We start from the raw sequence: 12,885 nt of genomic DNA, 5'->3' as shown, positions 1-12,885 counted from the left end.
CCGGCCGCGGCCCCGGCCCCGGCCCCGCGCGGCGCGGGGGCACCGCGCTGTCGCCTGGCTCGGTGCCGGGGGCGGCGGGGCGGCTGCTGCCGCCGAGCCTTACCGCCGCTGACACGGTTTCGTTAAATTGTCCTGCAGATAAAAACCTCGAGAACGCGGAGGAGGCAGCGGAGCAGTTCAAGTTGATCCAGGCGGCGTACGACGTGCTCAGCGACCCACAGGAACGGGCCTGGTGAGCAGCGCTTGGCCTGGCAGAGGCTGTATTAGCCCTGGCTCTGCCGGGGCTTGTCCTGCTCCTGGGCCTCGCTGCAAGTCAGCGCGGGCATCCGTGGGCAGGAGCAGCCGCTTGGCTTAGGCTTTGTAGGAGTTGAGAGCCATGCAGCCCTTTGGAGAGGCACAGCTCCGCACGCTCACCTTCCTCGTGGTGTGCCGGGAGCTGATGGCGTGCTGGGCCCCGAGGAGCGCCCCGCCAACAGCCAGGCTTGGCCTGGTGCTCCTCCCCGAGCACGGGGCAGCTTGCACGGCAGCTCTGGTCAGCCTTAGGCCTTGGGCAGTGCGTACAGGTGTTCAGTCCTAATGTAAAATACACACACACGCATCTCTGAGGGATTGCTGCTCTGAATGTTCTGTGTAGCTTGTTTTTCACATGGGCTGAAGCTTGTTTTTCACGTGGGCTGGGGGAAACATCTCTCAAATTATGCGACCAAAGCTGCCTGTACTGAGTTTGCCCTCCTTGAAAATACAGGACTGTTTCTCAGTTTTTATGTGCTAGTGTATGATTTGGGCCTTTTTTGAGTGTGTGCAAGTACTGGGTGATTTAAATAATGCCCTACCCATTTCTGGAAGTTTGTTGAGGCATCTTGCTCAAGTGTGATTGTTTGGTAGGTGGCTGTTGAGGAATTGCTGCTATAGATATTGCGGATAAAGTAATACTAAGTAAATTAAAGGTAAAGAGAGAATATTTACTGAGTCTGTCATGCTTTTCTCTCTGAAGACTTTGGATGTGAGGAACAAATTACAGACAGTGGGTTAAGCTATACAGTGATGAGATAGGTGTACTGTGTTATTTATGAGCACTGAGGAGTGTTCTGTGTCTCTACATCCGTGATGCTGTGAATTTTTTCCAGGTATGATAATCACAGGGAGGCTCTGCTGAAAGGGGGAGTTGATGGAGACTATCAGGATGATAGCTTGGATCTGCTGCACTACTTCACTGTTAGCTGTTACTCTGGATATGGGGATGATGAAAAGGTAATGAATCAATTAGTCTTTAATGAATCAGTTTAAATTCCATTATAAGTGTTGGCATCTGTTTTGTGTTTAAGTTATATGTAGAATTGTTAGCACAGCTTATACTAATCTAAGACAAAACTTAATCTAGATGTATAGGGAAGCTTTAATTCCTGCATATTGTCCAACAGTTAATTGATCATAATATCCAACTCTACCATACAACTACAGATATGTGTATATTGTTTATTTATCCTTTACAGTGAAGCATTCCACGGCTTGCAATACCATCTGTTTATTTAGAAATACTTTATCAAGCTAGAACACTTAAAATTACAGAAAAGCAATGTAACAACAGTCGTTGAGGAAGGTGTGTATAATTGAATTCCCTATTGGCATTTACAATTCCCTGTTAGATTTTAAAATACTCACCATATATGGAAAAGCTCCAGGTGATTAGAAGAACCTCTGCCAGAGAAAATACTTACCTGTCTTTGTGTTACTGTACTAGGACTCAGTAACATATTCATTTAGAAAAAGATAGGATATTTAACAGTGAATTTTATATCTGGAACTTTCACAAAACTTGATCCCGTGTAATTAGAAACTTATCGCCATCTCCAGTATGTGGAAACTTTTTTGAAATTTGTATTTGACTACAGGTGTGAGAGAGACAGAGATGGCGTGAAGGAGGCGAAAATAAAAGGCAAGAGAGATAGTGGAACTTTTAAGAAGGGTCTTGTACCTACAGCAAGTGCTTACACGGCCTTTACCCAGGTTTTGAGTTGCTCTTGCAGAGTAGCAGCGTTTCTCTAAAATACACGACTGCACCCAAGCATTTGTACATCTATTATTGAGCTGTGCAAAAGACTGATTGATTGATTGATTGATTTCAGGGATTCTTTACAGTCTATCGACAAGTTTTTGAGAAGATTGCGAAGGAAGAGTTGGAATATATGACCCAGGAAGATATTGAAGAATTCCCTATGTTTGGATATTCCCATAGTGACTATGATACGGTAAGGGCAAGCGTAAAACGGAGCTGAAGGTAACGGAGTTAAACCATTACTTTGTCCCAGAGGAAAGGCTCCTGCTGATCTCTGAGGTGCATACAAACCCATGTAACTGTGGTTGTTTTCTGCTATTGTAGACCATTACTGTAAAGGAAGTGCTCTGATTCATAATATTTAGCTGAATTAAGATTGGTATTTCCTGTTGGACTATAGAATTAGCCAGGCCTATAGGGTGAGTTGTCAGACAGATACTTCACAGGGCTAACCATCAATTATGCCAGTGGAACTTAAGTGTAGCACAAGACCTATAAAGCAAAATAATGGATGTTTTCTTTGCTTTCTGATGAGAGTAGTTTACCAGTGTTTAACACAACTTACATTACAGAAAGGGGTATTGAGCTAATTTTTTTTTTCCAATAACATGTAGTATCTTGCCTCCTATAGGAAAACTGCATAGCACTTAGTGCATAGCACAGCCTTTAGAAAATAGATGTGGTGTTGATCTGCAGTGTGAGCTTCCACTATGATAGCACTGTCATCCGCAGTTAGCCTGTAGTCAGATTTGAGTCGGAAAACATTGCATGCTTTCCTCTGTGAAGCAAGAAGAGAAAGTGTATGGGGACTTGTATGACTTGAATTCTTGTCACCTGGTTTGCCAACTATTTGTTATAAACTATCAGAATTAGGATTTTTTTTTTTAAGTTACCAGTATGTCTGTGTCGAAATTAAATAATGAGGTAATAACACTTTCCCTAGGGAATAACTGCACAGTATGAAGTGCACTCAAATGTTGCTTCTAGTCTGGTACTTCTCGCTGTCACCTTCTCTGTATGGCTAATTATTTATGAAATTTAAATTGATACATCCTTTAAAAGTTAGTAGCTTCAGTGGTACAAAACTTGGCTGGAGTTGGAAACGAAAGTTAGAAATCAAACTTCTTAAGAAGTGCCAGAACTGGTGTTTGGAGGCAGGGAAAAGTTACAGGGTTGATTAACAAGTGGAAATCTTCCCCAGGGAAAATATAGTATCTCTGAACCAGCTAAAATCTGTCTTTTAATGTAGTTATCTTGAAGCATCTTTTGAAAACTGCTTGCTTTGAGGCCATGGGATAAATATGATTATATACTCAAAATAGCTTTAATGCTTACCTCAATTAATAACTGCAAAAAAGGGCTGGAATTCTAGCACCAACATGCTTTGACATCTGCCTTGTTCACGCTGTTCTGGAAGCAGAGTGCTCACTTTTCCCCCCCCCTAGGGATTCATAGGGATATTTTATATGAAATAGCCTCTGTTTATAGAGCAGTAATTTTCCTTGTTGTCTTATATTCAGACAAAGAGAGAGCACTGTCAGAGGATTCCAGCATTGCAGTGCTCACTTTTCTACACAGTAGGAATATAATGGGAAAAGAGTTTTAGAAGAGAGCTACAAAAACTCTACAAAGGCTTCAAAATCTGTGATGTGAATAGTCTCTGGTTTGGTCTACTCTGTGAATTCACAAGAAGCTTGAGAGGCAGCTTGATCAGTGCCAGGTAGCCAGGAAAGATGTTCGTAAGGCCATGAGTTCACAAGCCTTCATGGGAAGAGAACACTTGTAGGTCAATTAGGTGCAGAAACAAAAGTGATCAGCTCCAAGTATGAGTAGTAGGCAAAACAAAATCCACCTGGGAGTTAAGCAGTGGCTGCTGTACAGGCTGCTGGGGAATGCCAGAGATGTGCAGGTTGGTAAGGTAGCTGTTGAGAATGGGGAGAGTCTCAACTTACACATCTGATGAAGGGGAGGATGATCCCTGTTATCAGTTGATAGGTGTGCATCCTTTTGCACAGAAGTATCCTCTTCTGCAGCAGAAATCTGAGGTAGTTAGTCTCATCTTACTTAAGTTATTGGAGGAAATATTGGTTATTTGATTTATTGGTTATTTTTTGTGATAGCAGAGAAAAACTGTAGTGACTTACCTGCTAGAAGCCACAGCCATGAATTTTGCATGTAGATAGGCTGCTGGAAGTTATTGTTGTGTTGTTCCTCTGAATAAAAATTGATAGTTGTAGTTCCTGTGAACAAAAAATGGCAGAAGGAGAAGACGACTCACTAGAAGAAAACATATCAAACCATTAGGTTAAATACTTCTGTGAGGTATCCTAAAATATGAGCAGTAGGGAATATAGGAGTGAGTAGTAAAAAGGAAGATTGGTGGGGCAAGTAGTGTAAGAAGGGAGTTTGGGCATATCATGATGGCTAAACATACAAAATGCAGAAGGATAATAATTATTTGGAGAGAAATAAAGAACAAACCCAAAGTGATTATGATGCCATTTTGTTAGTCCAGCATTTACTCATGAATAGGAAAAGAGAGGAGAATAAATAACGATCACTTACTTTTTCTTTTAATGCGAAAGCTAGGGGGCATAATTTTAACTGACAGTCATTAGTTTACTGACAAAACGGGAGTAAATGTTTCTTCACATAGCCCCTTGTTAAACTGTAGAAGTCACGGCTCCTTGCTGTTGTATCATCAAGGGCTATTCATTTCTGTCTTGCTCAGGAAGCAGACAATATACAGGGAAGAAATAACATTATGTATTTATTTTGCTGCTCTTTTTATGCTGTGCAAATGTATGGCTGACCTCTCATGTGGTTTAATGTGGAGGTTCCTAGGCAGTCTGTGCAAGTACCAGCTTGCAGGCAGCATGTCTGATTCTGATTGTGCTTTTCAGTTTGACAGGAGAAATATAGCACAGCTAAGTAACTGGACACTTGTTGCAGCGGGGATTACTGCAACAAGCATATTTCAAACCAGGAGTCCCGTGGAAACAAAGTATATATGGACAGATTCGTGGTAGATGTTTCAGAGATGTTTATTTTCCCAGCCGCATGGCCGGGGCTCTCCTCAGGAACTCCGCAGTCATGGGACCCGAGGGTCCTTGCCCGCGCAGGGGAATGAAGCTGACTAGGGGCAGGGAAACCCTGTGTCTCCCCCCCAGGGCCCCTCTCCCAGGGCTCCATGGCAGGGGGAGGGACCCCAACAGACACTAGCGTCAGCATGATCCAGTCCTACAGGGGGATATTTTTAGAAGTTGCAGTTTGTAACAGTTTAGAGAAGTTTGTTGAATTGACGCACTTTCAAACTTCAAGGATGATGTTAGAAGTTTCTCTAAACCTTCATTGCTCTGAGGCAAAACTGTGGCCTGTATAGAAGTTCAGAACAAAACTGTTCAGGACTTTTGTTACAACTGTTACAAAAGTCCTGAATTATTTGTATGATTTTTGTGTCCCCTCCTAAACAAGCGGCTTAGTTTTGTTTTTTTCTTACAGGTAGTCCACCCTTTCTATGCATATTGGCAGAGTTTTTGTACTCAGAAAAACTTCGCTTGGAAAGAAGAGTATGACACACGACAAGCCTCAAACCGCTGGGAGAAACGAGCTATGGAAAAAGAGAACAAGAAAACGAGGGAGAAAGCAAGGAAAGAGAGGAATGAACTGATCCGTCAGCTAGTAGCCTTTATTCGTAAAAGAGATAAAAGAGTACAGGCTCACAGAAAACTTGTAGAAGAACAAAATGCAGAAAAAACTAGGAAAGCAGAGCAATTTCGGAGGCAACAGAAGCTCAAACAAGCCAAGTATGTACATGTGGAACAAATCTTTGCTTTTTAACTTGGAGAAACCATGAGGATATAGTATAGACGTAGATTCTAATAGTAGGTCCACTTACTCTTTTAAACATCCTTGAAAATATTAGGTATTAATTTTGGTCTCAAGTCTTGAGCTGTTTAAAACTCAGCTTTCTGCATTGTACTGACCTGTAGAGATCTAAGATAAGTGGGGAATGGTTATCTGGGTGCTGTGGGTAAATGGCTGTAATAGCACAGAACCCGGTGTGCTTTTATTTAGCTGGGGAAGTAAAATTTAATAGCTGTCTTTGTTTCTTTAAAGAAAAAAGAAAGTAAGTTTTAGAATAAGGGCGAACAGGACTATAACAACCTGGACTTAGATCACCTTCATCTGCTTGGAGCTGTACCTGCTAAAAAGAAAGAGGGGAAAATGAGCTTAGCTTTACCTTTCCTATTTTTAGAAAGGACCCTTTCATTGGACTAAATGCAGTATCTGATGCTTTTTTTCTCAAAAGAGGAAGAGGTGGTCTCCTGAGTATAACCACAATTTATTTTTTCAACTGGAAGAACTGTTTGCCTGCACATATGAGGGAGGAGCTTAAATTCTCATTAAGAGTGCACTTGCAAAATAATGGCATATTGATTAAAATTATGTAATAACATATATGGAGTATATTATGTACTGTTTTTATATATATACATATATACTTTCTCCCTTGGACAATAAAGAAGAATTATGCATTTACTGACAGGTGGCTTGATAATTCTGAGGCCAGAGGCCATCTGGAGCAAAATTCAGCTGTCCTGTAATGCCCTATTTGATAAGTTGGGGTACACTTAGATTGGGAAAACTGAGCTGGTACATTCCCATAGCGCACAGTCAAGGAGTAATGTGCTTGTGGATTTTGTTTTCCGATGTTGTTTGTGAGTTTGGATCTTAGAGCAGGATTGAGCTGACTTCCCTGCTGTCAGCTTGATACTGACCATTCTGCGCAGCACTTTCTGCCTGAAATTCAACCAGGATCCACCTGCATTAATATCCCTGCTTGCAGTGTAGAGGTGCCCATTGACATCACAAATGAACTCAGATTGCTCAGAATTCCACTTGTTTGCTCCATCATTATAGGTTCAGAACTTTCCTCCTGAAATGCCCGAGAGGAACAGTTATCTTTAAGTAGAAGTTACCTTTAAGTAACACTGTTCCTGTAGTTCCCATCTCACAGACACATTGTAGAAGTTACTGTATTATTCTGCTTGCAGACTTGCTGAGCAGTACAAAGAGCAGAGCTGGATAACTATGTCAGATCTGGAGAGAGAACTGCAAGAGATGGAGGCACAATATGAAAAGGAATTTGGAGATGGATCAGGTGGTGAAGATGAATTAGAAGAACAGGAGACAAAAGGCATTGAAGGTATGGTGTGTGGGGAGGTGATGTTTACTGAGTCACTGCAGTCTGAGTGTGGCTCACTTAGAGCCTCAGATTCACAGTTCTGACTGTGATGCAACTCACTGCCTCCCTCTGAGGGTGCTGGGCTAGAGTCTGTTCCTCACTGGTGTTTTCCTTTGAACAAGCTGCAGCTGTTAATTTATACTAATGTCTGATTTGGTGGGGTGATCTTGATCTGTCTGTGTGTCAGTAGTACTAGAGAAATTGAATGTCAGTGCTGTGACTGTTTTCTGGGGCTTAAAGAGCAGCTTGTTCAAAAATTACTCATCTGACTTTGTCTCTCTGATCCCCGTTAATCTCTTCAGACAAACTGAATGATGAAGCTGAAGAAGCTGAATTTATTGATGGTCTGTACTGCCCTGCTTGTGACAAATTGTTAAAAACTGAGAAAGCGTAAGTGCTTGTGGTTGGGGAGTTGGGGTGGAGGTGTTGGCTTTTAAGTCCTTTAAAACTGCTTTTTAAAGAATTTTTAACTTCACATAATGGTCAGTGTGGTCTTTCCAGTAGAGACATTGTCAGTGCAGAAATTTCCGTACTTAGTAGAGCTGAATAATGGGCCTGTTATTAATTTACGTGTAAATATAATGATGTTTGCTCAGAGCAACATGCGGTAACAATCTGCTCTTCACAGCATGAAGAATCATGAAAAATCAAAGAAGCATCGAGAGATGGTATCACTCTTACGACAGCAACTGGAAGAGGAAGAAGGGAAATTTCCTGTGTCTTTGGATGATGCAGATGGAATAGAGACCAAAGAGGAGGAAGAAACAAAAGACATGCCCAAACAGAAGTACTTCAAATTGGTTTTAATTTTATCACGACTCCTGATTTACTAAGTATTAGTGGCCTTCAGAGGGAGCTCCTGATGATTTGCCCCTGTATTGCTCTCAGTGTTGTGCAATTTGAAATACTTCTTAGTATCAGAGTTCCAGTAAAACATATGCATTTTTATGACTGCATTTGAGTGCTGTAGAACAACAGACTCATGTTTTCTCTGCTGCTTAAATTACATGTTAAGGAAAAGAAGGGTTTGTTATTTTTCAAGCAGAGGGGCTTCCACAGAGCTAGTGCTGATTGATTTGGTACTGTCAGTTGATTTTTGGCATAAATGGAAAATGAGAGTGCTCAAAATCAGAATTGTTACACAAGTTCATTTTTTAAATAGCCAGAGCATAATCCCAACTATCTCACTAGTATCTTTGGGTTCAGTCCGAGCAGCATAAATGTTTTACTAAATGCAATGAGTAGTTTGGGAGACCTATTGTTTTAGTTTCAGGCATGAGTAACTATTTTTGTGGCTACCTAATATGTTAAGAGGATAAGGGAAAGTATAGCTTGATACCTTTTTAGGAATCCTACTAGTTTTTGGGGGTTTTCTGTAAAAAAAGTAATTTTTTAATTATCTTTACAGACTCTCAAAGAAACAAAGGAAGAAACAGAAAACAATGAAGGTACGTAGTCATAATGATACTCTGGGAACTTTACAACCCAGTTTTGTTATCTCCCGACAAATTATTTTTTTGTCCTGCAAAATAGGAGAACTTGAAATTCCATGGAATTTGAAGACTATTCAAAAATATTTGTAATTCTTCTTTGCCTCAGAATAACTTTTATTAGACTTATTATAATAATATTTTATGATAATAACATCACAGACCTCACTTCATTCTGTTGGTGCAGATGCTAATACGTGGTGCTGACTCTAAAAAGGCTGAAGTCTTAAGTGTAAGAAAAACAGATGGAAACAGGCAGATAGGGAGAATGCAAGGAATTGATCAGGAAGACTAGTAGTGGCCTTGGGGCATTAACAGCTCAGTTTGGTGGTCACTTCTGGCTTTAGTTGCAGGAGTTGGTATAATGCATTGTTTGTTAATTTCTAATTTAGAGGGAGTGGAAAAAGCTGCCACAGTATTGGCTTCCTGCTGACACTGTAGCAGTTGGAATGAGCCCATCCGTTCCACCTTTCTCTTGAACACAAATACCACTGTTACTTTGTAATCTGCTGTACTCCAGGATCTGAGTCTGTGCTTGATATGACAGATCTGTGCTGACAGCAACAGGTGAAATTCACCAAGTGCAAGCTGTTTCAGGCTTGAGTGGCAGGAGTGTCATAGTCAGCACATTTTTCTGTCTGCTTTCCTCAAACTTTATCCTTTCCAAGTACTTACTCCTCAGTTCTAGCCTTGTTCCAATGACCTGTCTGTACCAGGTCCTGCCTCTTCCGTGCTTTCCCCTCTAATTACCTATTTTCTGTTCACCTTTTCTGCCCTCTCCCACTCCATCATTCTCTTGTTCTTAAGAAACTTTCCTGAGACTTTCAAGCAGCTGAAGTTTTCTGGCTTCATATTGGCTGGTCCAATTGTATAGTCCAAGTATTGGCTTGACCTTCATGTTTCCGTGCAGACCGTGAGGCTTCAGTGACCTCTTTCCTCCTCTGTCTGAGACCAGAAGGTTTGTTCTCACTGCAGAGGTGGAACATAGTCACCGTGGCTCTGTTCCGCAGAGCCTGGTGAACAGGCTGGACAGTAGGTGCTACTCTTGCATTGCACGAGCTGAAAACTTGTGCTGAGAGATCCTAACCTCCATCCTCTGCCAAGCATTGAGGAGTACAGGGAATCTCTGTGGGTTTTGTTTTCTTTTCCTGAAGTTGAGATAAGCCAAATTTTTTTTCAAGTAGCTGAGACTGTGCACTAGAGGTGATAAAAGTTGTAACAATGGGGTGTTAGGTCAAATTTGTTAACCTGCTTTTGGAAGCTTTGCTGTTCTACTTCAGACAGGGAGTTGATATTTTGCCAAACTCTGTATATTGAGTCTAATCTGACGCATGGAAAAGGCTGTCAGTATCTGTAATGCTAGGGAAGGAAAATACAGTGTGTCTATCTAATTTCAGTCAGCTCAGTTATTTTGGCTCAAGTGTCCTAGTGCAGTTGTCTGGCAAAGAAAACTGTAATCTAAGTAATTAACCTTTTGCAAAGATTAAAAGCCAAGCCACTATCTGGGAAATAAAAATGGTAGTCAGAACAGGATGAACCCCGTGCGTAATTAAAAGCTACCTTCATTCTCCTCCTCTGTAGTTTCAGAGGCTGTTTTATTGGTGTTTCTTCCCTTCACCACAGGTGGCCTCATCTTTCAAAACAGGAGAACTAAAGTTTTACCTGTTACAGTCTCACTGAAAAAACACAGTAAAATTAAGAGGGTCCATGGCTTTCTCTCCTCCCAACCCACCCATGTTTGAGGTAAATGAGTATAATACTATAAACATAGTCACTAACGAACTGAAAATATTTAACTTGGATTTCTTCTGTTTGTACAGGGTTATGAGGACTCTTTTGATCAAAGTGCTGATGAAGAAACAGTTGAACAAAAGGAGGTGCCCAGCATGGAGAAGGACAGTGGCTCAACAGAAGAATTATTAAATGATGGCCAAAGATGTGCTGTGTCAGAAGACACAAGCATTAGAGATGATGTCAGCCGGGAGAATGAAACAAAAAGTGAAGAAAAAAGGTGTGTTGGATTGCAAGATTGCAGTCACTGTATCATTCTGTGTCATGGTTGATACTGTCAAACAAGGATAGATTTACTCACAAATGTGAACTCTGGGGGGGCTGCTCACCAAAACAGGTTTAAATAAATACAATACTAAGCAAAGAGTGTAAGAACCTCTTTGAAGTGATATTTGACTGCAGACTGCCATATCACTTCCCAGGAGCTGATTCAACATCTTGAGATTAACAATTGATTGTATAAATTAATTTTTTTTTTCCGGAAACACTTGGTATTTTGTTTTGTGAAGAAAGAACAGGGGAAAGCAGCAGAGACATTGATAACTGAAAAACATCAGAAGCTTGTAGATGTTGAATGTTTGTGTGCACTGATCTTGGTTCCTCTTTGTCTGTTAGCAGCACTAAGCCTAAAGGGAAAAAAGCCAAGGAAGCAAAAAAGTCTGCCAAGGCATCTTCAGAGAGCTCAACAACGGTATGTCAAGTTACTTATGCTATTTAAGATAGAATCATAGAATTGTTAAGGTTGGAAGGGACCTTAAATATCATCTAGTTCCAGTAGACTGTATTGCTCAAAACCCCATCCAGCCTGGCCTTGGACACTTCCCAGGGATGAGGTGTCTACAACTTCTCTGGGCCAATGCCTTATCACCCTTACAGTAAAGAATTTCTTCCTAATGTGTAATCTAAACCTGCCCTCTGCCAATTTAAGACCACTGCCCGTTGTCCTGTCTGTCTGCCTGTGTAAAAAGTCACTCTTCCTGCTTTATATAAGCCCCCTTAAGGCGCTGGAAGGCTGCAGTGAGTATTCCCTGGAGCCTTCTCTTCACCTCTCTCAGCCTGTTTTCATAGGAGGGGTAAAAGGTGGGGATCATATTACTACAAAGAAGGCTGGTTTTTTGGGCACCTGCAGTCCACAAATTCTGCCCCTGTGGTTTTAATAGAACTGGAACTTCAGCTCTTGTTCTCACAGAGAAACACAGGACTAAGCTTAGTTTCTAAGAGAGTTGGTAAAGTTCTGTATGCAAGGCAGTTCAGATAAATTAAACAGCTGAGGACAGAGCTGTTGTCACCCAGCAGGTGACAGGCAGTACTATTTGCATCTTTCCAATATTGATGCTTGCTGGAGAGTGAATCTTTGTAGTAACTACAGCTAAGACATATTAAATTCACTACGTCTCAGAGCCCAAAGTATTGCCTGTATGGTCAGGTGTGATCAAAACTATTCTTTACTTTGAATTAGATCTGTAAGGCTTCCATTCTTGGTTTTTACTTAAAGCTCTTTGAAATTTCGTGACGTTGTATTTGTGATTATTTTTTAAAAATGTCTGTGTTTAATTGTTAATGCATAATGGAATATTGATGATAGAAACAAACAGCTTATTCATGCTTCATTGTCAAGGAGAAACTGCGTACAAGAAATTGGTGTATTCCGTACGAATGTGAAGCATTCTGGGGTTCTTTTCTCATTGTAGAATGAAGTTCCCATCCACTGTGTAACCTGCAATTGTACATTTCCGTCCCGAAATAAATTGTTTGAACACCTAAAAGCCACAGGACATGCAAGAGCAACGACAACACCGACTGTAAATGGAGCGGTGAATGCCAGAAACAAAAAAGAGAAACGTAAAAACAGATAGAACTTTGCTACAGTGACAGTCTTCAGAATTGTACAATAACACTCTCCCAGAACTGAAACATGCACATTGCCTGTGTCTGGAGTTAAACAAAGAAGTACCAATTTAGGAAAAAAAATGAAGATGCACAAAAGGAATACTGTCTTGTGAAGGAATCTGTGCTTTCTTCTGTTTTTAACAACCTTCCTTTAATCACAAAATGGTTTGGTGGCATGGCACAGGTGCTGCTTCCACAGAGCCACCTTGTCTAAAGCCCCTTACCCTGCAGCACCTTTCACACCATGGGTGGGGAAATAGTAACTCAAAGCCACTCACCCTGTGTTCCTGTAGAAACCTGCATGGATGAAGTACCCACACAGAGGAAATAATAAATTATTTTGACATGTGTGCTGTTGCTTTTCTTTTGAGAGGGCTCAGCTCAGGGTGAGTGTAGCCAGTAGCAGGGCC

General features: G+C 41.2%; 1 protein-coding gene across 3 annotated transcripts in view; it reads left to right on the top strand.

Moving 5' to 3' along the window:
- DNAJC21 (DnaJ heat shock protein family (Hsp40) member C21) overlaps window positions 1–12,823 on the top strand; it is a 13,407-nt gene extending 584 nt beyond the window's left edge. Inside the window, exons 2-12 of one of the 3 annotated variants that reach the window (XM_042028528.1) lie at window positions 139–232; window positions 1,128–1,251; window positions 2,127–2,249; window positions 5,558–5,862; window positions 7,114–7,265; window positions 7,607–7,694; window positions 7,933–8,091; window positions 8,713–8,752; window positions 10,615–10,805; window positions 11,204–11,276; window positions 12,277–12,823. In XM_042028528.1, coding sequence (XP_041884462.1) covers window positions 139–232; window positions 1,128–1,251; window positions 2,127–2,249; window positions 5,558–5,862; window positions 7,114–7,265; window positions 7,607–7,694; window positions 7,933–8,091; window positions 8,713–8,752; window positions 10,615–10,805; window positions 11,204–11,276; window positions 12,277–12,441 — 1,514 coding nt within the window. In that variant the 3' untranslated portion in view covers window positions 12,442–12,823. Of the gene's footprint in view, window positions 1–138; window positions 233–1,127; window positions 1,252–2,126; window positions 2,250–5,557; window positions 5,863–7,113; window positions 7,266–7,606; window positions 7,695–7,932; window positions 8,092–8,712; window positions 8,753–10,614; window positions 10,806–11,200; window positions 11,277–12,203 lie in introns of all 3 variants that reach the window. The other 2 variants (XM_042028527.1, XM_042028529.1) reach the window with 2 other exon arrangements.
- The last annotated feature ends 62 nt before the right edge of the window (window positions 12,824–12,885 follow it).

This window comes from Corvus kubaryi, unplaced genomic scaffold, assembly GCF_017639235.1.
Source record: "Corvus kubaryi isolate FWS band 111438036 unplaced genomic scaffold, C.kubaryi_AGA036_p1.0 37308, whole genome shotgun sequence".
NCBI classification, from domain to species: domain Eukaryota; kingdom Metazoa; phylum Chordata; class Aves; order Passeriformes; family Corvidae; genus Corvus; species Corvus kubaryi.
This window is presented reverse-complemented; position numbering and strand designations above follow the sequence as displayed.